The 25486-nt window shown below is 38.5% G+C and overlaps 2 protein-coding genes and 1 long non-coding RNA gene across 6 annotated transcripts; all 3 read left to right on the plus strand.

Annotated features, from left to right (window-relative positions):
• The first annotated feature begins 7828 nt into the window (after positions 1-7828).
• Positions 7829-9512, plus strand: LOC112193748 (nudix hydrolase 15, mitochondrial). 3 transcript variants are annotated; one of them, XM_040516841.1, is made up of 4 exons: positions 7829-8140; positions 8251-8375; positions 9017-9136; positions 9223-9512. In XM_040516841.1, the coding sequence occupies exons 1-4, from the start codon at positions 7831-7833 to the stop codon at positions 9451-9453; spliced, it is 786 nt and encodes a 261-aa protein (XP_040372775.1). In that variant the 5' UTR covers positions 7829-7830; the 3' UTR covers positions 9454-9512. The 3 variants fall into 3 exon arrangements, with proteins under 3 accessions (XP_040372775.1, XP_024189746.1, XP_024189745.1); XM_024333978.2 differs by having other exon boundaries at positions 7835-8140; positions 8233-8375; positions 9218-9468; XM_024333977.2 differs by having other exon boundaries at positions 7836-8140; positions 8233-8375.
• A 5625-nt stretch (positions 9513-15137) lies between these two features.
• On the plus strand, positions 15138-17593 carry LOC112191634. Of its 2 annotated transcripts, none has more exons than XR_002933043.2 (5): positions 15138-15535; positions 15630-15738; positions 16549-16675; positions 16780-16977; positions 17274-17593. It is a non-coding gene; the product is annotated as an uncharacterized LOC112191634 (long non-coding RNA). The 2 variants fall into 2 exon arrangements; XR_002933044.2 differs by having other exon boundaries at positions 15144-15535; positions 16780-16945.
• Positions 17594-22250: 4657 nt separating this feature from the next.
• LOC112193623 (ammonium transporter 2) lies at positions 22251-24978 on the plus strand. The gene is made up of 3 exons (XM_024333830.2): positions 22251-22992; positions 23353-23742; positions 24393-24978. Exons 1-3 carry the CDS (start codon positions 22363-22365, stop codon positions 24828-24830), a joined length of 1458 nt encoding a protein of 485 aa, XP_024189598.1. The 5' UTR covers positions 22251-22362; the 3' UTR covers positions 24831-24978.
• The last annotated feature ends 508 nt before the right edge of the window (positions 24979-25486 follow it).

Genomic DNA, 25486 nt, shown 5'->3' on the forward strand with positions numbered 1-25486 from the left:
ATCCAAACTTTGACCGATCATGGGAGTGCTAGCAGGATGTGCGTTGTCCATGTTATATCGCCTGACTTTTGGACATATGCAGACTGGTGGATTAATAACAAACTCGGTGTTCTAGTTCAAGACCTAGATAGAATCGAGTTTTCCCAAGATCCTTCATCTCAAATTCGGATTTCAAGTAGCTTGCGGTTTCTCTTATTTCATCAACAGTACCAGTTATGACATATACTACTACAATTTGCAAATCTGGAACTTGTTTTCTTTATGAATACGTAGGGGCATAATTCATCGTTCTTATATCCCTTCCCAATCAAGTAGTCACTTTGACGGGTATACCACATCCGTCTGGATTGTTTCAATCCGTAAAGTGAGCGTTTCAACTTAATTTCAAACGCACTCTGTGGTTTAGAGTCACTTGACTTGGGTAATGTAAGGCAATTAGGCACTTTTCATATATATCTCTGAATCTAGATCCCCATAGAGATATGCAGTAACCACATCCATGAGCTGCATTTCCAGTCCTTCGGAAATTACTAAGCTAACTAAGTAGCGGAACATTATAACGTCCATTACGGGAGAGTATGTCTCCTCGTAGTCAATTCCAGGGCGTTGTGAGAAACCTTGCGCCACAAGGTGAGCCTTGTACCTCAGGACTTCATTCTTCTCATTACGCTTTCTGACAAAGACTCATTTATGTCCTACAGGCTTTACACTTGGTGGGGTTAGCACTACCTGACCAAATACCTGTCTCTTTGTCAGAGAATCTAATTCTACCTGGATTGATTCTTTCCATTTAGGCTAATCTGCTTTTTGTTGACATTTTTCAATAGAGCGTGGTTTGATATCATCGTGCTCTATGATTCCTTGAGCAACAGTATATATCATCAATGTGTATGGAAGATCTTTCTATCAACTCATACGTACTGTCATAATCCTTTGAGATTTCTTTGTTCTCTGGAATCATTTCAAACATCGGATCGTCCTCCAGTATTGATTCATGGACATAACTATAATCAGAGACAATCTCATGAGAGGGATTCTATACATTGATGATTGGTTTGTGCCTTACCCACCCTCTTCTTCCTTGGGTGAATGTCAATTGAACCAAGTGACCTCCCCCTCTTCCTTGGGGAGCCACGGCCTCAACCACACCTCCACTAAGTGCAGTTGCAGTGCCTCTATCTGCGGCACCGTGCCCCTTATTGGGGACTTCTAACCTTGCAGGCACATTTGCAGCTGGTATATGTGATCTCGTCACTTTTACGATATCAGTAAACGCATCAGGCATCGAATCTGCTACGTTCTGAAGATCGATTATTCTTTTCACTTCACTTTCACTTTGTGAAGTGCGGGGATCAAAATGAGACAGAGTGGGGACAAACCACGACAATTCCTGTCGTTCCCTTGGAAAATCCTTTTTCCTATCTCCCCCTAACGACGGGAAGACTGTCTCATCAAAGTGACAATCCGCAAATCTAGCGGTAGAGAGATCGCCTGTCAAGGGTTCCAAATAGTAGATAATTGTTGGGGATTCGTATCCAACATAAATACTTAATCGTCTCTGAGAACCCATTTTGGTGCGCTGTGGGGGCGCAATAGGCACATATACTGCTCAACCAAATATGCGTAAGTGCGAAGTGTCAGGCTCATATCCAGTTACCAACTGGTACGCAGAAAATGGTTGGCTAGCTGTGGGTCTTAAATGAATAAGTAAAACTGCGTGCAATATTGCATAACCCCATGCATATATAGGCAGGTTGGTGCGCATAATCAATGCCCTAGCCACCATCTATAGCCTTTTGATGGTGGCTTCTGCGAGACCATTTTGTGTATGCACATGGGGTACAGGATGCTCTACATCGATCCAAATAGATATGCAATAATCATCAAATGCTTTTGATGTAAACTCTCCAGCATTATCAAGCCTTATAGACTTGATAGGGTGATCATGGTGGTGAGCCCTTAAATGTATAATCTCTGCTAGGAGTATTGCAGCATTTCTTGTGGACAATAAAACGACATGTGACCAGATTGTCGAAGCATCCACCAGAACCATAAAGTACTTGAATGGTCCGCATTCTGGATGGATAGGTCCACAGACATCTCTTTGTATCCTTTGTAAGAATGGAATGTTTTGTTTTGTTTCTTTAGCATAGGAAGGTCTCGATCCTGTTTTTGCTAAAGAGCAGGCTTTGCAAAACGAGTGATGTACCTTTGAAATAGTCAATGAGACATAATGGGAGGGAGGTAGTGCTTCTGGTACTTCAGAAAAGCAATGACTACATTTGAGAAATCCTAGAACCGACACCTTGTAGTGTGGCGGATTTTTCTCCCATTTTTCACTCGAAAGAAGGGATGTCCGTGTGAGTTCTTGAAAAATAAGGATCATCATGTCACAACCTCGGTGACATAGGCGGTCATGCAAAAGCCTGTATGAGTCAGTGTCCCACATTTCATTGTTGGTGACAGTATAGGATTCAATGATCTAAATCGTAGTGAGGTACAGTCCACTAAATTGACTCATAAGTTTCTCTAAGATGTGTTTCCTTCCACAGTCATTAGATGTAATATCAAGATATTCAGTTCCATTCTCACGGTGTGTTTTTACATGATAACCGTTGGCACAAATTGCTTTGAAACATTAACAAGGTTCGATTAGCTCTTGGTGCATATAGAGCGTCTGTGACTTGAAATGTGGCGCCATTAGGCAGCAAAAATTTGGCAATTCCTCGCCATTTTATTAGTTGTGATAATCCAATCATCGTAGGCACAGAGGAATTATAGGCTATTAGTTCAATGAATAATTACCTATTTCTTAATATTGTGTGGGTAGTCCCACTATCATCTAAGCACTCAAGTTCTCCTCCATTCATTCCTATAAATAAATGGGAGGTATTTAGAAAATATAACTCATATTCTTTAGAGTATTTCTATTTGCGTAGAATAGTATTCTTTTCATTCTAATAATTTTTCTCTAGATGTATTGCTTTACATCTTTATAGTGCTATGTCGAACCATGTAAATATGTGTATAGTAAATAAATTTGAATAAATTCAGTGCTTCAGAATAAAATTCAAAATTTATTAATAAGCTAACGATAATCAAATCAAGGTCTTGTTCAGAAATCTTATTCATCAACCCATGATTGAAAATAAACTTTAAGACCAAACAATAGTCTAATTAAAAATGAGGCATTATGCCTTCACAACTGTCTTTGGAAAATAAAATGAATAAAGCAGACCAGTCAAGATTGAGAGCATCCATTGACTTAGCAAGTTCCTCTTTGCCATTAGAGTCTGCAACTGTAAGGTTGACGGCTAGGTCATGACCTCCTTCTTCCATATAGTGAGCCACTTGTTCTTTAGACTCTCTATACCTCTTGTAATTGGCTGCTACTCTGTTGTTTGCTTGGTAGTTCTTGTACCAATGCCCAATGAATCCACACCTATAGCATGGTTCATTGTCAACTCTTTCCTTTGGCATCTTGTTTCCATTATCCCCATGTCCCTTTCCATGTGGTGCATTGTTACCACGTGGGTAGGGATCAGCACGTCTATACCCCCTTGCATTGGAGTTACTTCCACCTTTCATTTTTCCATAATTAGCCTCGAGAATTTTCTTTGTCCCAGTGGGTCTGGCATTGTTATTCAAGAGAATCTTATTTTGTTTTTCAGCCACTTGCAGTAGGCTTATCAACTTATTGAAGATTGTGATTCTTTTGTTGTCATAATCAAACTGATACTGGTTCGCTAGTATAAAAGCTGAATTAGGAAAGGTGGTAAGAGTCTTGTAGATCATATCATCTTCTGTGATTTCCCTTCCACAGAAATTGAGACGTGCCTTTAAGCGCAACATGTCCTTGTTGAAGTCATTGACCTTTTTATAGTCAAGCAAGCGGATTCCATTCCATTGAACAGCCAGTCCTGGCAGCAAAGTATCGTGAATGTTCCCAAAACGTCCTTTAAGGGCATCCCACAGTGCTTTGGGTGTCTGCAACTGAAGGTACTCCCAGCGTAGGCTAGGATCAATATGTCGCCGCAGAAAAATTAAGGCATCTGCTTTCACCTTATTAGATAGTTCATCATCTTTGGGATCAGTAATGGTGGCAGTGTAGTCTTTTGCCACAAAAGCAGTTTCCATATCGAAAACCCAACGATGGTACTCAAGTCCTTCTGAGTCCAAGATGTCAAACTCAGGTCGAGTTGGATCAGCCATCTACATAAAACAAGAGAGAAGATATAAATTACGCAGTCATAAAGACATCCACGTAAATTATTTTCCAAACGTATGAATTAGATTTCAAGACCAAGATTCGTAATGGTCACACATTTTTTCGATGCTATGTGAAAATATTTTATCACAGTAAGTGTGTGTATAATGCGCATGAATTTTCATTATCATGGCCAAACGGTATTGATATGTTGCATTAAAAATAATCATAGCACATTTAAATATAGCATATAAAAATAAACTACATGGCATGCTCAAATTTCACAAATATACAACAAATTATATATTACACATAATAATAGCAATAATATAGCATGCGTAAAATAAAATGTAAACAATAGTAAAATACAAAGCATGCGTAGACATAATTTATATAAGCGTAAATAAAATAAAAACATGCTCAAAATTTCATAAATAATATATAACAATATATATAGATGTATATGGCACGCTCAAAAATCAAATATATAATCATGGCTTAAAGATAATTATATAAAGCATAAATGACAAAGCATGCGTAAAATAATTAATATAATCTAACTAAGCATGCTCGAAAAATTTATAATAAAAGCATAAACAATAAAGTATATAGCATACTCAAGAAAATAAATAATGAGAATTTACCATAGTATGAAATTAAATAAATTAAAGAGAACATACTTGGTTTCGAAAAATAAAACAATCCTAGCGCACGCGCGTGTTGATGCAGGAGTGCGTAGCGATGTTTTTGGGCTTATGAAACTAGGCTGCTTCCTCTCCCTTTTTAGCAGTCGGCTTTGTTTTTTTTTTCTTTTTATTAGCCTGCTTTTTTTCTTCTTTTTTCTTTCTTTTCTGGGCCGCAGGGCCTGTTTCTTTTTTTTCTTTGCTTTTTTTTTTCTCTGGGCTGCAGAGGCCTGCTCTTTTTTTTCTTGGGCCGGGTCTTTACTTCGGCCCGGGTCACGTTTTCTCTCTCTTTTTTTATTTTATTTAATTTGGGCCGGGTCACACTGTTTTTTTCTTCTTCTTTGGGCCGGGTCTGATCTTTGAGCCCGGTCACCACTTTTTTTTTTTGTTTCTCTTCGTTTTTTTTCCTCTCTTCCTCCTCCTTCGTGTCTTCTTCTTTCTGGTTCTCTCTGTTTTTTTTGCAGTTTGCAGGAAGAAGAAACTTCTTGTAGAAGTCGGTCTGGACGAGGGCGCGGGGGCGCTGGGGCTAGGCTAGGCCGGAGCTGGGCAGGGGCGCCGGGGCGGAGCTGGGACCGGTGCAGGAGATGAGCGGATCCCGGCTGGCCAATCCGAGCGTTGGCGGAGGCGCTGCTGCAGATGGGCTGCCGGATTCTGTGCTGGGATCGGCGCTGTGGGTAGGAGAACGAACTAGGCTGGAGCAGGGTTGCAGGTTGAGATCGGTGCTGCTGGTCGGTTTGGATCGGTGCAGTGATGGGATTTGGTTGAGGCCGGCTGGAATGGTTGGTCAGCCGGTGTTGCAGGCTTAGGGGGCGGTCTGGGAGAGCAGGAGGTGGCTAGGCACGGCTTGTGGTCCCCGATCTGGTCGGAGGCGTGACTGGTGCGCGGCCGGGGATAGAAGAAGAAGAATTTTTTTTTGTAGCGGCAGAAGAAAAAGTTTTTTTTTCTAGGGTTTGGGTTTATTTCTTTTGAAAACTAGGTTTTTTTTCTCTTGGCTATTTGCTCTGAGCGTGCTGATAACGTGTAAAAGTAAAATGGGAATTGGAATTGGTCTACTCATTTCATTCATAACCCCTTTATATAGGGATAGGATTACAACGGAAATATCAATTACATTGATGATACTAAATACTGATTGAGCTGTGATTTGTAATTGCTTGATTCCCTCTTCGTCTGTTTCTTTGACGAAGGCACATAATGTGCTTTTCCTTTAATAAAGATGATGGGTCTAGTTGTTTAAGGCTATGCTTGGCCTTTGGGATATTAGCCCAAGCCCATAAGAAATTTTAAATTAAATTAGTTGAAGTGAGTATTCTAAAGACCCCCCTCTATTCTTATTCCAAAGACCCCCTGATCTTGTAGAATTCAAAAATTACATACGGGAAAAAAATGCAAACAGTACCCGACTTTTGGCCCATTAGTAACTTTAGTACCTGACAAAAAAAAAATCACTTTGGTACCTGAAGTTCAGACCCCGACCCAACATTAGTACCTAAAACACTGTTGGCCGTTACGGCGTTAGCCAAGCAGCAAAATTTGAGGGGTATTCTCGTCCCTTCACTCAATCTCTTCTTCCTCTCGCTTTCTTCATCTTCTTCTTCCTCCCAACTCTCATTGTTTCTCTCATCTCTTCTTCTTCCTCAAGCTTAGATTTCGAATCCATCGATGCTAAACTCTCACCCATACCCTCTCTGTCTTCTATTTCCCCCAATTTAAACCAAAAGCTCATCACCAGATCAATCCAGCCACCCACACCATACCAATCAAATCTCGCCGTAAACCTTGCTCAAACTTCACCGTAATTTGAAGTCAAAGCTTCAAAACAAACTGTCTCCTCCTCCTCTAGATCTGAGATCACAACCCAAAATAGCGAAGCAATTGACAAGTTGTAGAGCTTTAGAAACGGGCTCCAATGGTGCAATCCCTCGTGCCCTAGATGAAAGTGCCTTTCCTAATTTGCGGATGAAGGACCAGCAGAGCTTTGGGGTCTTGAGCATCATCGGGTGGATTCATACCCAATTCAAGAAGATGAAGATTTGAGATTGATCCTAGATTCCCAGTTGGGAGGAAGAAGAAGATGAAGAAAGCGAGAGGAAGAAGAGATTGAGTGAAGGGACGAGAATACCCCTCAAATTTTGCTACTTGGCTAACGCCGTAATGGCCAACAGTGTTTTAGGTACTAATGTTGGGTCGGGGTCTGAACTTCAGGTACCAAAGTGATATTTTTTTTTTCAGGTACTAAAGTTACTAATTGGCCAAATGTCGGGTACTGTTTGTATTTTTTTCCCATTACATATTGATGGTGCATACTGGGTACTGAAAGCAAGAGGTGTCCCTTGGTGACATTCCTCTAGGAAGCATTATGAGATTCCAATGATCTTTAACAGGTTGCAGGTTGTATGAGACATTAATTTTCTTTCTATGTGCTATACCTAAGATTCACGTCTTGAGAGGAGGAGGATTTAAGTGTGTTTCAAGTAGCTATTTTGTTTATATTTCGCATTCTTGTAATGTGGCCCATAATTTGACTAGACTTGCTTTAAATTGTAATGATATTATTGTTTGGGATGAGGCTAGCTTTTTATCTGATTTTGATGGAACACCTTGATTTTCATCAATAAAAAGCTCTGTCAATCAAAAAGAAAGAAAAAGAAAAACTTATGCTCATATGGAAATATGGGGTCGTGGTTGGGACAAGTTGTACAGCATCATGTACCATATTACAGGCCGACACTTCAAGCAGTGCCATTCACTCCAGGAATCAGTTCATCACAACATTCTGAAGTCATTTTCGTGGGCGTCAAATTCCATTCTAATGACTATTCTTCTCAGATATTCCCTGAATCCCATTCTATTACCTTATGGTCCTGTAAAGATTTGCTACTTTGGTAAATGGCAGGCATGGATTCTCCTCTCATTATTCCTCTTCTCTATATATTACTCATGCAGAACATGAACATTGCAATTGGCCTAAATAATAACATGGCTTATATAGTTCCTCCCTCTCTGTGCCAAACAGAGGATTTGGGAAGCGAAAATCTCCGAAGGCTTGCCAAACAGCTTCAGTTTTACAAACCACCCAAACCAATTGACGAAGTGGAGGAAAATATTGAGCATGGCATAAATGACGTGCCTTCTTCTGTAAAAATGAGGGAGAGAAGAGCAGCTGTTCTGATATGCCTCTTTGAAGATCCTGAGGATGAGCTAAGAGTTATTCTTACTAGAAGATCAATGAACTTGGCTTCACATCCAGGTAAAACATTTTGACTATATTGATCTATTTTCACTTTGTACATTTTACGTGTACAAGGTGGGTATAGAACTTCTAAGTTGTTTCGAAAACAGGTGATGTAGCATTGCCAGGTGGGAAAATGGAGGAGGGAGATGAAGATGAATCTGCAACTGCACTGAGGGAAGCCATGGAAGAGATTGGCCTAGATTCTAGTCTAGTTCAAGTTGTTGCTCAACTAGAGTTCTTTTTATCTCAGGTATAGTAACATGGTCAGAATTTGATACTAGCTAGTTACCTGACATTGGATGCAGTCCTCCTATTTTTTTGTTGTTGAATTAAATTTTTGCGGTTAGTTCCAAGTGACAAGACTGTTAAGAAATGAGTTAAAGAAGTATAAAATACGTTTGTTATCTATATAGTTATAAGATTCATAACCGCAAAAGCACTATAGATCTTGGAAGCGGGCATTGTGCCTCTTTTTGGACCCAAAGTGTATTCAACAGGCTGATTTGAGACTGACTTTGTGAACTATGATGGGATTCACATGTTGTTACTTTGTCAAATTAATTGCCAGTGTTTTCAGTCGAGTTTTGGTTTAATTAATGGTTTCAATCCGCTTTATGGAATTGTCCAATATACAAAATTCCATTCTATTGAAACCAAAGAAAAGAAATTTGGTTATCAAATTTCAATCACCAAATTGTGAGGTATTCCATTCATTTAAATTAGAGCTCACTCTCAACTTCATTTATTTTTAATAAATAAATTAACACGAATAAATAAAAAGACATCATTTGATAAACAAATCTGATAATACATGTGCATATACTTATTAGAAATGACAGTCGAACCAACCGATTATACTAAGTCTGTGCCATTGTGCTATTATTTGTGCAGCACTTGCTCACAGTTGTCCCTGTAATTGGACTCGTATCCCGGATAGAAGATTTCAAGCCTCTACTCAACGCTGACGAAGTTGATGCAATATTTGATGTCCCATTGGAGATGTTTCTCAAGGTCATGTTAATTCCCATTGCACTCAACAAGAAAATCATGATGCCAATCAGTAGTTAATTAACATTCTCTACTTTCGTGTAGTTCAGAAAGAAAATCACAGATTTGAGGACAGAGAATGGAGGGGATGGAAGTATGTTGTCCATCATTTTGATTTCGAATCCGAGCAAGGGGAGTTTTTAATATGGGGACTAACTGCAAGCATTCTGATTAGAGCTGCCTCTGTTATCTACCAACAATCTCCATTCTTCCAAGCACATCTCCCTGACTTCCAAACTTTGCAAAGAGCCTTGCATAGTGTTGACTCTAATGTAGCATGATATATAGTACCCAACTTTCATGAAGTGCTAAAATTGCTTGGGTGGTTCAGACCTCTCAATTTGCTATTTGGATTTTCTTCATTTTTTGCACAATTTTACCCCTCTACAAATATATATATATATATATTTTTAAACCTGCATTTACGTCGTGGGAGGTGCAGAGCTCCCCTCTTACTTGCAGTTCTCTCTCCAATTCTATCCCTATCCACAAAATTTGAAGTTAAAATTCAAACTTTGAAATAACTACTTCATCTTATTTATTTGAAATCACTATCTAATCAAAGATTTTTTTTTTTTAATGGGGTTTGGAACCCAGTCTAGCTGGGAGGCTCAGCCCCACGCCAGGTTCCATTTATTAAATTAATATTAAAATTTTGCATTGGGAGGGGGGACATAAAACCTGAACCCCGGGCTACAGTAGAACTATTACAATAATCCTCGTAGAGTACATCCTAAATAATAGCAGGAGTCCCATCTAACCAAACATCATCAATAAAAGATAAACTAGCAAAGATTAATAAGAGAAGAAACACGTTTTGATCAAAACTGGAAAACAAAAAAAGAAAAACATGTATCATATGATCTAATAAGCAGTAGACATCTCTCTTTCTCTCTAAATCTCTATTGTAATCCCCTCTCTATTCTTCCTTCCCTCTTCTTCACTATTCCTTCATGTATTTCTTCTCATTCACTCTCTCTCTTCTCGTACCCATCTCCTAATTGGTTGTCACTGGCTCTTGGAGCTTGAGATGTCTTCATTGTTTCATCTCAAATTTATTATTAGATTTTATAAATTATAGACCGAATGATATTTGAAATATTTGAATTTAAATTTATGCAATTTCAACATCAATATATTTTTGAAATCAGAAAACAAAAACAGGTCAAGACTTACTTTCACTGACTTTTCTCTCAACCCAAAAAGGATTGACCAAGATTCATCAAACCTAGCTGGGCAATCAAGAATTATAAGGTTCTTTAAATTGCTCCAATGGAAATCCAACTTCAACTGCATCAAGTAATGCCAAATTGTTTGAAGAAGAACAGAAAATGGGGTTTGAAATTGAGAGTTCAAATTAGTCGATCATAATTACCAAAAACAGAGAAATCATTAATCTTAAAAGAATTTGTTTTTTTTTTTTGGGTGTGCTCCCAGTTGATCATGAAAGCTAACTGGAGTTTGGACTTTGGAGGTGTAAATTTTTCTTTTCATTGTTGAAGGAAAATCAGTTTTATGTGTGCCTAATCAAACTAGGAGTAGTAATAGGAGAGAAGGTTCTAGAATTCCTAGTCCTACTCGGATAAGTTTTCCTTGTAACATTAGAACTTGTACTTTGTAATCCCTATATATAGGGCTCCTATTCTCAATAATAATACAGACAATTCTCTCATATTTCTCTCTCGAATTCTCTTTTCCTTAAACACGTTATCAGCACGAGCCCTAACCACGAGAATAAAATTCAAACCAGAAAATCCTTCAAAACCGCTGCTGCCACCTTCAAGCCTCACTGCTGCAGCTCCTAGCCCACGCTAGCCTCACCTGCACGCCTGTCCTTACAGCGCCTACGCTGCCCTGAGCACACATCCATACTGCCCCTGTAGCACCAACGCATGTCTGCTGCCTCTGCAGCACCGACGCACACCCACTGCATCCTTCTCTATTCTTGTGCACATTCGTCTGCTTCCAAGCCCTGAAACTTCTAGTTTGGAACCTCAGATCAAAATTCTTTCTTCATCAAAGTTGTTCGCCTATGCCTCTTCTATCTGACCTCCAATTTCAGCCCTATTAGAGTTGTTTTGAGACCTGTACATCAATTGAAGTGGAAGCTGTTCAGAAGAGAATCTATTCCAAATTTTAACGAGTAAGTTTTAAATTAAAGTTTCTGCTTTCCGAAATTTAAAACTCTCTCTTCTTTTTCTCTAGGAACTTGCAACCTCCCTTCTTCTACATTCCACCTTTCTTTTAACGTGGGTTCGATTCTTTAAAAGTGGAATCGTGGGGATTCACTCTATACGAACTAAGAGCGTTCGTGAGCATCAAAATATTACAGACTAAGAGTGTTCGTAAGCTTCAGATTAAGAGTGTCTGTAAGCATCGATTTATGACCATATAAACATCATTGTTTCGGTCTAATCCAAATATTCTTGGAAATCAATTTCTTGGTAGCATTAAGGCTCAGAAATCTTATATTAATTTTTGTGGAAGCATTGACTCTGAAACTAAATACGTTCTTGCTTTCCTTTCCAGGATGTCAGACTTGAACGAGGTCAATTTTACTCCATTAGATTCTACGGACACGGATATTTTCCTGTGGGCTCATGTTGTTGAGCTCCACCTAATTGCCCTTGATTTATTGCCTACAATCCAGGAGTCTTGTTCTAAAAGAACCACTCAAGGCCCTTAAACTGAGATAGATAATACCAGGGCATTTACCCTGATGAAGCGCCACATGGAGAAGGCTCTCCAGTATGAGTACATGAATGAGGATACCGCGAAGAACCTTTGGGGTTGCGCCTCATAAACGTTTTAGTGACATTCACGATTTTCCGAACTTAGAAGCATGATGGAATAATATATGCTTCTCTAAACTCTAAAAGAGTTATGAAATATTGTTCGGAAGCACTCCGCATTAGATCATTGATGCATGATTGTGAAAAAACACAAAAGAACAATTGATTGAGAAAACCCTAACATGACCATAGGGGTCATGACGTTGAGGGTATAAGGATTGGAATCCATGGCGCCACTTTTGGCCATGGTAACACTATTCCAATGCCATTGTTCCTAGGGACCATATATATTGTGTCAATACACCTCAATCAAGAGAGCATCCTCTTCATGGTATTTTAAGGAGTACCTGGTCAATGGTGATCAAGATATCGAGCTATGAAAGACTTTAAATCTGGCGATGAAGACAAAATGCCACAGATTTTTATTTAGAATAGTCTTTTATATTTTTCAAGAATTATGTAATGGCAATATGCCTTAATCAATAAACGACGATTGTATTAACTCTTTCTCATGTGGTGCATCAAATAAAGTATGATGTCTAGGAAAGTAATTGAGATTAGTGGTATTTAAGAGAGCCTCACTCCACCGACATCTCTCTCTACTTCCCTGGTCATATTTTATTAGAGTTACCAAATAGATAGAGTGACTATGATTTGTCTTAATTAGATTTTTATTTTGGATTAGACTATGGAAACTTTGATGTAATCATTAGCTATCATCAATAAACATGATAGGAGCATTTTAATGTGATATTTTAAATGTTAATTCCTCACATTTTGCTTAGTTATTCCTTAACGAATCGATTTTTAACTTAATTTCTATTTTTAGGTACATTGGAGTAGATGAAAAAGAAATGAGTGTTACGTCCATAATTACCTAGAAATGATGGAGAAAAATGAAAATGCACTAAAAAATCAACCTTGAATATTTTCTTACTCCGGCTAGGAGAATCAGAGCCAAGCAAGGAAGAAGGAGCGGCCACCTGACCAAATGAACTCGAAATGGGCTGAAACTCTCCAGATCCATTCTAGACACCCAAAGGATCATTTCGTATGAAGAGTGCCAGAGAAAAATATGAGTGGAAGGCCTTCAAACAATCAGCCCAATTTTCTACAGAAGCAAAACCGGAAAACTGGACCTGTAAGAGGTCCAGCAGCATTTCCGGCCCAACCACATGGATTGAAGCTTTGAAAATTTGTCAGGATGATCTACACTCATAGTGGAACATTTCATATGAAGAAGTCGAAGGCATATAATGAAGTCTTGTTGGAGAAATAATTGAAGGAATAAAGGGGAAGAAACTGACCTGAAAACAGCTCAACACCACATATTCATGTTTCCCACCCACATGAAGAAAGCTAGATGCTTTTCTCTTTTTCCTTGGATATATTTTTTCTACAATCTCTTTAATAGATCATCATCACTTCCATGTTGCTGCACCTTCATGCTTTGCTTTCATTTCATCATTTCTCTTTCTTTTCCATATTTTACAAATCACTTTCATACTCCACTTTCATTATTTTTCTTCCACTCATCATTTCACTCTTCTTTTTCTTCCCTATATAAACACATTCTCCTCTCATTCTAAAAAAAATTCCTTCATCCATCTCATCTTCTTTGTCTCTCCATTTCCTTTCCATTTTCCTTCTCCATTCTCTAGTTGCAAAGTTCTGCATTTTCAAGCAAGGAGAGGAAGAAGAAGAAGGAGCCGTGAAGATCATATCCTCCATCATCCACCTTGAAGGCTTGCTTCCAAGATTCAAGATCCAACCATCTAGCTCTCCATCTCCATCTCCACTCACGGTGTAATTCGTTCCTTTCCCTTGTAACCTTTTTGGTTTCCTTGTTTGATTTCGTATGAACTTGTTTCTAGTTAACAATAATGTTTAGGGCAAAGTTTAAGCCCAATTTCTATGTTTAAATAAAGTTTTCGAATTCTATAATTGTGATTCTAAGTTGCTTATGTGAGTTTGTTCGATTAAATTTGCTTTACAGAAAACTTTTATATGTTTATCTTATTTGGGTCGACACTTATAGGATTTGCATGTAATTGGTGCTAGGTTTAAGAACATGAAATCGACTTTTCGTTTTGTGTAACTTGAATCAAAAGTAGTAAAGGTTCTGGACAAGAATCGAATTTAATTGAAGAGGATTGCAATTAGGTGGACTTTTCCATAACTAAGTTGTACACTTGAGTTGATAGCCTTTCTCTATGTCTAATGCGTTGAACATGTCATGATTGACTAGCTTTCTAGGGCTTGATTGCATGTTTGATAGGATTAATCTAGGTGCTTTCGCTTAGGTTAATTAGCATTGAAAAGTAAAATATGGGAAATCATTTGCTTTCGAATGTTTCACATGATCAACTCCTCTCTCATGACTTGGAAGAACAATTATAGGGTTTGAATCGAATTTGATTACATGGAATTGATTTTGATCTTTGTTCCTTGCGTTCCACCCTTGTATATATGTTTTTACGTTTTCTTTATTTTATTTATTTTAATTTTAATTTTAAGAATCCTAATCCCCCCCTTATTTGTGTTTACTTGTATATATTTATTCTTTATTTTATTTTGTAAATAATACTTTATTATTTTAATTCTTTATTTGTTTATAGAATTGTATATATTTATATTCTTTATTTTATTTTTGTAAATAATACTTTTCTTTATTTGTTTCACAATTACAAGTGTACCCTCAATCCCCGGATAGAACGATCCCTATTTGCTTATACTTCTAACGATATTTCAGGGTTAAATTGCGCGCTTACTTTGAGCGCATCAAAACACTACTATAAATTTCCCCAATAGCACCTTTTTTTTAGCCACTAAAAATCTTTAGTGTGAAAGGAGAACAGTTTCACACTGATTTTTCAAATCATTGCGTCCTTTTTTTCTTACACTGTTATCAGTGGGCATTGAGTATGATGAATTCCCCAATATATATTTTATTAGGAAGCCCACTGTTGATAGTGTCCAGATATGCACGCAAGTGGGCCCTTCTTTGTACTGTTAAGGTTTTTTTTTTTTGATAACTACTGTTGCGGAACTGACGGATGAAGATATTTGAATTGGGCTCAATTTTTATGATATTTTATGATACTTGGACCATCAATTTGTATAGCACGTGGTTTCTCACTTTTTGATATTCAGCGGTAATCGTCGGATCAGTGGAGGTCTTAACTAACGACACAAAAATCCCTCTCTCTCCCTCTCAGATCTATCTCTATGGTTCTTCTAGATCTGTCTCTAGCATTTTTCATTAACCCTAGATCTCTCTCTCTCTCTCTCTCTCTCTCTCTCTCTCTCTCTCTGTATAGTCCATTTTGAAGTCTTCATCTTTGTTTCTTTTCTCTCTGGATCTGACCCGTAGCCGCTTAATCTCCAGGCCTTAACTAATTGTTAGTTAAGTTTAGTAGTTGCTTGGATTTTGATCAAATTAAAAACCCAAGCTTGAGGCCTTCGAGCTCTCTCTTCATCAAACCCTAAAATTCCATTCCCAGATGCCAATTTCTTTCCCAATCTAGTTCCTATCGAGTCGATGCCTTATCTTCTCCAGGCCTCCACTAAGGTAGTTCCTATTCCAACTCTTCCTTATTCTCATTGTTGGTGTTTCTGAATTTAATCTATTTTGATTTGGGTTTTTTGGTGCAAAATTGACACAGATGGCTTTGGAATCCTATACATGTGGACCGTACAAAATCAGCAACAGGAAAGTGTTTTACAGTACTAATCTATCGTATACCTTGGTTAATCTGTGCCATGCTGTTCCTGGTACCGTTCTTACTCTCTTACACTTATTAGAACGTAGAAATAAGTATAAAGTTACAAACTTTTTTTTTTTGTTTTTTGTTTTTTTTTTTTAATTTCCCTTTTTAGCTGTGCTCGTCATATCCGTTTGTATGGTGTCTCGAGTTGAGTCAAGGCATTGTTTTGCTTATGAAAGTTTTGTGGAATATTTGTGTTTATCTGCTTGTGAATGTGCGTTGAGGGATTTTCTTTTTTTGATTGAGATTGTGGCGAGGCAATACCGAGCTTTATGGGAAGTAGAACATGTAGATTGCATGTAATCTCAGCCTGGTGAATTTGGGAGTGTTCACTGATGCCAAATTCTTTCTCAATTTCATATATGTTCTCCTAATGGTATTATTAATCTGTTAAATCTAGAACATGCCTTTCATGTCAACAAAAGACCTGAAGCATGAACTAGTCTTAGCTTTGGCATATATTAGATCTCTGTTATACATAACTTAGTTTATTGTAATGGTGATGGTGTTGGTAATTCAGGGAGCAGTAAATCATGTTTGGAGGGAATAAAGCAAGACTTGGTACATAGAATTAATTACTAAACTGTTTAGAGACATTGATGGATAAGCATGACTTAGTTTTGTAAAGTTTTAGACCATCAGTTTACCCTTCACTTTGATCTTCTCTCCCTTCCCTGTTCTTTTCTTTGGGTTTGCTGCCAGATTTCATGATTAGATTGCAAACTTTAGATTATTGTTTATGTAGAATTTTTAATGTTGTTAGAGTGTCTAGCTCTTATGCAGAATTATATCAACTTGCCTCTTTCTATTGCTTCAGGTCACAAAAGATGTCTCACTTTTATCTCAGTGGATAACTATTGATCTATATATTTGAGAAGTTGAAGGCATGAAATTTGAACTATCCATGAATAGATGCAGCAATAGCTTGTCAAAGCTGGAGCAAGGTATGGCATATTGCGGTTCAATTTATTTTTAATAGTTGATGACAATACTTGTGAATCATCTGTGGTTATTTTTAATGATGACAATTTATTTTTAATTTATGCAGTTGCTTGCCCATTTTGCGGTGTTTCAGTCTACGATAGGTCACTGCTCAGGTGCTTTTGGGGGTTTGGAAGCTAATGGTAGAGTGAAATCCATACAACCAGGATGGCTCCATCATTCCCTAAACCAATATGTATAGAGCTTCTATGTTTGGTGGTTTTATTTATGAGGTTTGGAAGCAATTCACAAAGCATTGTCTTAGGTTAATTTACTTTTCTCTATTTGTTGTTTGTTTATTACTATAGAAATGGCTTAGTCATTCTTTCTTTGTCATGACCTGAATATTTTGGTATCTATCGAAAATTATATTCCAATTAACTAAGTTCATGAACTGATTTACTTGTGGGCATGTATTACTTGTTATTTTTCGTTTTAGTTAAGTTAATAGGATTCAAAATTTTGTATGATTATCATTTATCAAGTTGATCCTTTATCGTATTTGCAGTCTACTTTATATATTTGTTAGAATAAGAACTAACTACTTGATGTTATTTGCAGGTTGTCCATATCAAATAAGAGGTCTAGCTATGGGGAGGAAGAGACTTGGATGTTTAAATTTTGATGGGTACATCTGTAATTTTCTTTCAATGGAATTGTTGTATAAAATATAGTATAAAGTACAGTAAGAATGTAAAGGTGCCGACTGTCACCTTTTTTTAATTTTTTTTTTTTTAAATTTAGCCTCACAAATTTGCCACTAATATAAGTGCCATTCCAAAGCCACTGATTGTAATGTAGTCTTGCCTTGGCTCAAGTTATGTCACTGTTAAATTATCAGTGTGCAATGTCCCAATAAGACCTGCTATAGAGGGGACTGATTCCTCATTAGTGGCTGCATAGTGGGTAATAGAATTAGCCACTATTATTAGTGTGCTTTGTCCCAATAGAGACTAATTCAGATAAGTGTGGAATGGGGAAATTTCTAGTAGTGAAAGTATCGATTTATTTTATCTCATGTCATGGACATATTTTTCGAATTTTATTACTTCAAAGATATAAGAGCCAATGGTTTTCATGTGGAAACACATTGTGAGAATGGACAAGAGTTCCTTTGCACCACCTCTAATGACTACGGACATTAAAGAGTCTTAGAGAAACTTATGTGTCGATCTAGTGTGTTGTATGCAACCACTATTCGAATAATTGAATCCAATCATGTTATGAGAGATGATTTATGGGATTCCGACACATATAGGCTTTGGCATGACCGTTTGGGACACCCAGGTGGTGATATGATGATCCGTATATTAAAGACTTCACATGGACATCCATTTTTCAGAACGAAAAGAAGTAAAAATCAGATTTTGGACCCTGAAAGAGCCCCTGTGCCTCAGGGTGCCGTTCATCTCTAAAACCAGCCATCCTTGGCCGGCGCCGCCGTCCCCCTGCGGCCCAAGGGTGGCTTTGACCCCACCAATGCTCTTTTGTCTCCAAATTTTACTTCTAATGTCAATTGTGACTTCGTGGCTCAACCAAAATCCTCATTGGTTGTTTCTCAAGCTCATCATTCGCTCTGCAAAGCCTGCTCTTTAGCAAAATTTGGATAGAGACCATCCTATGCAAAGGACGCTAAAGAAAATATACCATTCTTGCAAAGAATCCAAGGTGATATTTGTGGACCTATTCAACCACTTTGCGGACCATTTAGATATTTTTTTGTGTTAGTTGATGCATCGACACACTGGTCACATGTCATGCTATTGTCCACAAGGAATGATGATTTTGCTAAACTCCTAGCCCAAATTATTAAGTTAAGGGCTCACCACCCTGATCATCCTATTAAGTCTATAAGATTAGACAATGCTGCGGAGTTTACATCAAAAACTGTTGATGATTATTATATGTCCATTGGGATTGAAGTTGAACATCCAGTTTCTCATGTTCACACCCAAAATGGTCTCGTAGAATCCGCCATTAAACGACTACAAAAGGTCTCTAGAGCATTAGTAATGCGCACCAATCTCCCTATTTCTACTTGGGGCTATGCAATATTGCATGCAGCGGTGCTTATTCGTTTGAGGCCTACTGCCACTCAACCATTTTCTGCGTCCCAGATGGTGACTGGGTATGAGCTTGATGTTTCACACTTACGCATATTTGGATGTGCAGTTTATGTGCCAATTGCGCCACCACAGCGCACTAAAATGAGTCCTCAAAGACGATTAGGCATTTATGTTAGATATGATTCTCCAACGATTTTCCGCTACTTAGAACCCTTGACAGGCAATCTCTTTACCGTGAGATTTGCGGATTGTCACTTTGATGAGACAGTCTTCCCGTTGTTAGTGGGAGATAAGAACATGAATGTTCAACAGGAACGACAGGAATTGTGGTGGTCTGTCCCCACTCTGTCTCATCTTGATCCCCGAACCGCACAGTCTGAAATTAAAGTGTGAAGAATTCTCGATCTTCAGAACGTAGCAAAATCGATGTTTGATGCGTTTTTTGATATCGCTAAAATGACTTGATCACATATACCTGCTGCAAATGTGCCTACAAGGATTGATGTCCCTAAAATTAGAGGACATGACGCCATCTCTAGGATACATGAGCATGACGCCAATGTCCCCTCCCTTGGTGATGTTGTGGCTAGACCCATGGCCCCTGCCAGGAAGTGTGGGAGGCCCATTGGTTCGATGGATTCTCGCCCAAGAAAGAAAGTGAGTTTGGCACAAAATAATCCATTAATCATTGACGTAAATAATGCATCTCATGAGAATATTCCAGATTATGGTTATGTCCAAGTGACATGATTGGGAGACTCTCCAATGTCAAGAACCAATTCCAGAGAATAGGGAGATCTCCATGAATTACACTAGTGTACATGAGATGATGGATATAAATTCTATGGCTATTGATGATGCATTTGCATATCATATTGCAAAAGAAATTATAGAATATGATGATATCAAACCTCGCTCTGTCGAAGAATGTCAACGAAGAGCGGATTGGCCTAAATGGAAAGATGCGATCCAGGCTGAATTAGATTCACTAGCAAAGAGACAGGTATTTGGGCCTATAACACAGACACCCCCAGATGTAAAACATGTTGGCCATAAATAGGTCTTTGTTAGAAAGCGTAATGAGAAAAATGAGATGGTTAGGTATAAAGCACGCCTCGTGGCGCAAGGTTTCTCACAACGCCCTGGAATTGACTACGAGGAGACATATATATCTCCCGTAATGGACGTTATAACGTTCCGTTACCTTGTCAGTTTGGTACTTTCCGAAAAAACTTGACTTGCAGCTTATGGATGTGGTGACAGCATATCTTTATGGGGATCTAGATTCAGATATATATATGAAGGTCCCGGATGGACTTCAATTATCCAAATCAAGTGACTCTAAACCACGGAGCGCGTTTTCAATAAAATTAAAACGCTCACTATATGGATTAAAACAATCTGGACGGATGTGGTATAATTGTCTAAGTGACTACTTGATTGGGAAGGGATATATTAATAATGAGATATGCTCATGTGTGTTCATTAAAAGAACAAATTCCGGATTTGCAATCGTAGCAGTTTATGTCGATGACATGAACCTAATTGGAACTCTAGATGAGTTAAAAGAAACTACTAAATATTTGAAATCCGAATTTGAGATGAAAGATCTTAGGAAAACGCGGTTTTGTCTTGGTTTAGAACTCGAGCACCATAGTGATGAGATTTTGATCCATCAGTCTGCATATACTCAGAAAATCCTAAGGCGCTTTAATGAAGATAAAGCAAAGCCTGAGAGTACTCCCATGATTGGCCGAAGTCTTGAGCCCGAAAAAGATCCGTTTCTTCCAAAGGATGAGGACGAAGAACCATTAGAGGCTGAAGTGCCCTATTTAAGTGCAATAGGCGCATTATTGTACTTAGCTCAATGCACAAGACTGGACATCTCCTTTGCAGTGAGCTTGTTAGCTCGACATAGCTCTGCGCCAACACGCCGTCATTGGATTGGTGTAAAGACAATCTTTCGATATCTAAGAGATACGATTGATATGGGCCTATTTTATCTCTACAGAGAGAAGATGAATGACGGAAGAATGAGATCGGACCCCATTAGGCATGGATCCACCGTCCACTATTGCTCTAAATGAAGCTGTGCGTGAATGTATATGGTTAAGGTCTGTAATTAGACATATACGAGGAAGTTGTGGTTTAAAGTCTACCACGGATGAACCTACATGCATTTATGAGGATAATGCAGCTTGTATAGAGCAAATGAAGTTAGATTTCATTAAGGGCGACAACACCAAGCATATATCGCCTAAATTCTTTTATAATCAGCAACAACAAACACTTCTAAAGATCGAAGTGAATCAAATCCGATCAGAGGATAATGTAGCGGGCTTATTCACTGAGTCGTTACCTAAATCCACCTTCGAGAAACATGTGAAGAGCATCGGATTGAGAAAGTTATCCGAACTCCCATGATTGTAGCAATCAGGGGGAGATATCGATATCAGGGGGAGTTATGATGTCTACATGTTCAATCTCGAAGAATAGAGGACGTGTTGTACTTTTTTTCTCTTCCTCGAGCTTGTTTTTGTCCCACATGGTTTTTCACTCGAGCAAGGTTTTTAACGAGGCAACGGACGAAGTGTCATCACCAAGTTTGAGCGGCACAAGGGGGAGTGTTGAAGGAAAATCAGTTTTATGTGTACCTAAACAAACTAGGAGTAGTAATAGGAGAGAAGGTTCTAGAATTCCTAGTCCTACTCGGATTAGTTTTCCTTGTAACATTAGAACTTGTACTTTGTAATCCATATATATAGGGATCCTATTCTCAATAATAATATACACAATTCTCTCATATTTCTCTCTCGAATTCTCTTTTCCTTAAACATTCATTTTATTATTGGAACATCGCATATATAACAGAGATGTTGATAGATAAAAATATGGGTAAATCATAAAGTTCAGTGACAAAAAAAAATGAAGAGAGGTCCAAATAGTATATTGGGATGTCTGAATAGACCCACCCAATCGCTTTCATATTTCAAAACACTTATAATAAACATTTTGTTGAACTTTCTGAACTATAGGAACATTTCTGGACACTTTCTTGAAATCGTATTGTAAATTTATGTGCCGTGATCGCAATAGGAGGTTATCAGAAACTTCTTCGATTGCTTTGGTCAATTGATAATGGTGTGGTAAAATGTAAGCATCTTTGCTCATAATTTGATCATTGAAAGTTCTTCTTTTCGTCGAAAATCCGAAGAAAATCATTTAATATCAGTCAAACTATCACCAGTTGCCAACTTCCGTATACAGATAAGCAGACTTAATCATCTGTCCCCCTTCTACATGTTCCGTACCTTGGCTTGGTCAACTTTAGCAGCTTCACCATATATTTCATGGCGGAAATTGGTGCTCAACTGTATTCCACCAAGTCAAAGTCCACCTCCATTCCCATTCTAAGAAGACCAATCTAGTACTGTACTAACAAGGATTATTCATACGAAGCTACCAACGAATACAGATAGTGTTTCCAACCTCATCAATGACCAACCCAACTACATATATACACAGAAGGTTCACAATATACACAGAAGCTTCACAAACTACTTCTTCTTCTCATAGTTTCGACCATGGCGACCACTACTAGTTTTGCCTACAGTGCAGTCTCCCCGGCAGTCCCAGAGTGGCTAAACAAAGGCGATAACGCCTGGCAGCTCACCGCAGCCACATTGGTTGGGCTGCAGAGCATGCCGGGCCTCATCATCCTCTACGCCAGCATAGTCAAGAAGAAATGGGCCGTCAACTCAGCCTTCATGGCCCTCTACGCCTTCGCCGCCGTCCTAATTTGTTGGGTGCTCGTCGGCTACCGCATGGCCTTTGGAGACCAGCTCCTTCCATTTTGGGGTAAGGGAGCTCCTGCCCTTGGACAGAGATTTCTGATCCACCGAGCCAAGGTGCCCGAAAGCAAGCATTTATCGAGCCCGACGGTAGAGCCGTTTTACCCGATGGCGACGCTTGTGTACTTTCAGTTCACTTTTGCTGCCATCACGTTGATTTTGTTAGCTGGGTCGGTTCTTGGGCGCATGAATATTAAGGCTTGGATGGCTTTTGTCCCTCTTTGGCTCATCTTTTCTTACACTGTTGGGGCCTTTAGTCTCTGGGGTGGAGGGTTCCTCTATCATTGGGGTGTCATTGACTACTCCGGTGGTTATGTTATCCACCTCTCCTCAGGCATCGCGGGTTTCACGGCGGCTTATTGGGTATGAAATAATGAAAACTTTGCTTCAACCAGAAATTTAGCATGTTATTTGTTAGATTGTTAGATATGAATTTGAGAGTAACATAATATGTGCATCTATGAATCAACGCAACTTACAAATGTACTTCGAAGTGTTTCTGAGTTTCTCAATAAAGCACATGTCATGAGCGCTTCTCCTACAAGCATAGAATTTTAATTTTATATTACTTTTAAAACACTTTATATCTGTTTCTTCAAGTGCTAAAGAAACTACTTGGATCTAATTAACAAGATGCATTACTTAGACCATTCAAACCAAATTTAATGTCTTGTTTCATGTATCTTATTAATTATAAATTGAATACTGATGATGATGTTATAGGTTGGTCCAAGGTTGAAGAGTGATAGGGAGAGGTTTCCCCCAAACAACGTTTTGCTTATGCTCGCCGGAGCCGGGCTACTGTGGATGGGGTGGTCGGGTTTCAACGGTGGAGCACCATATGCTGCAAACATCAACGCTTCAATTGCGGTGTTGAACACAAACATATGTGCTGCCACGAGCCTTCTCGTCTGGACTTCTCTAGATGTCATGTTCTTTGGAAAGCCATCGGTGATCGGAGCCGTTCAAGGAATGATGACGGGACTTGTGTGCATTACGCCAGGAGCAGGATTGGTGCAATCGTGGGCGGCTATAGTGATGGGAATTGCTTCTGGAAGCATTCCATGGGTGTCCATGATGGTTCTTCACAAAAAGTCTTCCCTATTACAAAAGGTAAAGTTTCCTATTACTTTTGTGACTTTTCTAGTCTTGCGTTTTCATTCTCATGAGCTGCGTGATTCATATTATTTGAGTATTGACAAGTCACGAAGCATTGGGCAACGGCTACTTGTTCCCATTGTATACAAATTTTTTTTTTTTACCTATTTTAGTTTGTTCAAATCTCGTGTTTTATTTTTTCCTTTAATATATTGATCTTGCTTTACCAATGGGGTCACCCTTGCAATTTTTCAAAGTTGTTGCATTTAGTCATCGCTAAATCATAGTATACTTGGTGTTCAAAAAGAAAAAAATCATAGTATAATTCATTTCTACAATACTAATATATCTACTCGTCTCATTCTCTTATCCTACATACTTTTCATCAAGTGCTGAATTGACCACAATGTCTAATCCACATTCAAGGGATTAGATTCTCTTAGAAGATTTCACTAATCCCTCATTTTCTTACCATGAAATTGCAACGAGTATATATAGATAATATAAAATTACCAAACTTGGTAGTGTCGTTGTTTTGACCATTTGGGTTTCAAGAAGTACAAAGCATGCGTAAATACTCTTAACCACCGATTACCATTTTTTGCATCAAATTATAGCAACTAGCCAACTATACATGAGAGTAACAATTCTGTGTTTATTTACAGGTAGACGACACCCTAGGCGCATTTCATACACACGCAGTGGCCGGACTCCTGGGGGGACTCCTCACCGGACTCTTTGCCGAGCCAGCTCTCTGCAGGCTCATATTGCCAGTTGGCAACAGCCGCGGTGCCTTCTACGGTGGAAATGGCGGGGTCCAATTCCTGAAACAAATTGTGGCAGCCCTGTTTGTGATTGCTTGGAACATAGTCTCAACCACAATTATTCTTCTGGGTATAAGATGCTTCATACCTTTGAGAATGCCTGATGAAGAGCTTATGATTGGAGACGATGCAGTTCATGGAGAAGAGGCATATGCTCTTTGGGGTGATGGAGAGAAATATGACCCAACAAAGCATGGTTGGAATACATCTGTGTATGGTGAAGAAATGGCACCGTCTCCATATATCAATGGGGCTAGAGGTGTCACCATTAATTTGTAAGCCAATATGTGATCAAAGGAGGCTTCTTCTTTCCATGATCACATATCAATATGTCCGTGTAAGTAGAAATTTTGGATATGCTGGTGAAATGCAGTGTTATGGTGTACATTGTATCTAGCTAATTAATTTTAACTGTACTTCTAGTCTAGACTTTTTATCACAAATACGAAACTAATCCTGAAGCCGAAAAAAAAAATTCATGACATTTTAACAGAAATTTAGTACAACCCAAACAGTGAGATAGTCAAATGCGCCTAGGGTGTTATGTGTGCATATGAAATGCAAGTTCTTTTTACCAATTCAAAACTAACCCCACATCGAAAAGATTAACGTTAGATCTTTAATGCATGGTTGCAATTGAAAGTAGATTAAAACATAGTACGGAATCTATTTCAAATAGTAAGAATCCAATTCTCAAAACCCTACACAAAATTTTTTGCTGCTTGAATCACAATAAATCACAGACATTTTTAACAGAAATTTAGAACAACAGAAACAGGGAGATAGTGAAATGCACCTAGGGTGTCATATGCGCGTATGAAATGCAAATTCTTTTACCAATCCAAAACTAATCTTTAAACCACTGCAAGTGGCCTAATGATTCTTGTCTAGTTGGGTGTGCTCCATAACCTAAGTTCGAACCCCGAAGCTATCAA

The sequence above is a fragment of the Rosa chinensis genome, chromosome 3 (genome assembly GCF_002994745.2).
Source record: "Rosa chinensis cultivar Old Blush chromosome 3, RchiOBHm-V2, whole genome shotgun sequence".
Classification (NCBI taxonomy): Eukaryota; Viridiplantae; Streptophyta; class Magnoliopsida; order Rosales; family Rosaceae; genus Rosa; species Rosa chinensis.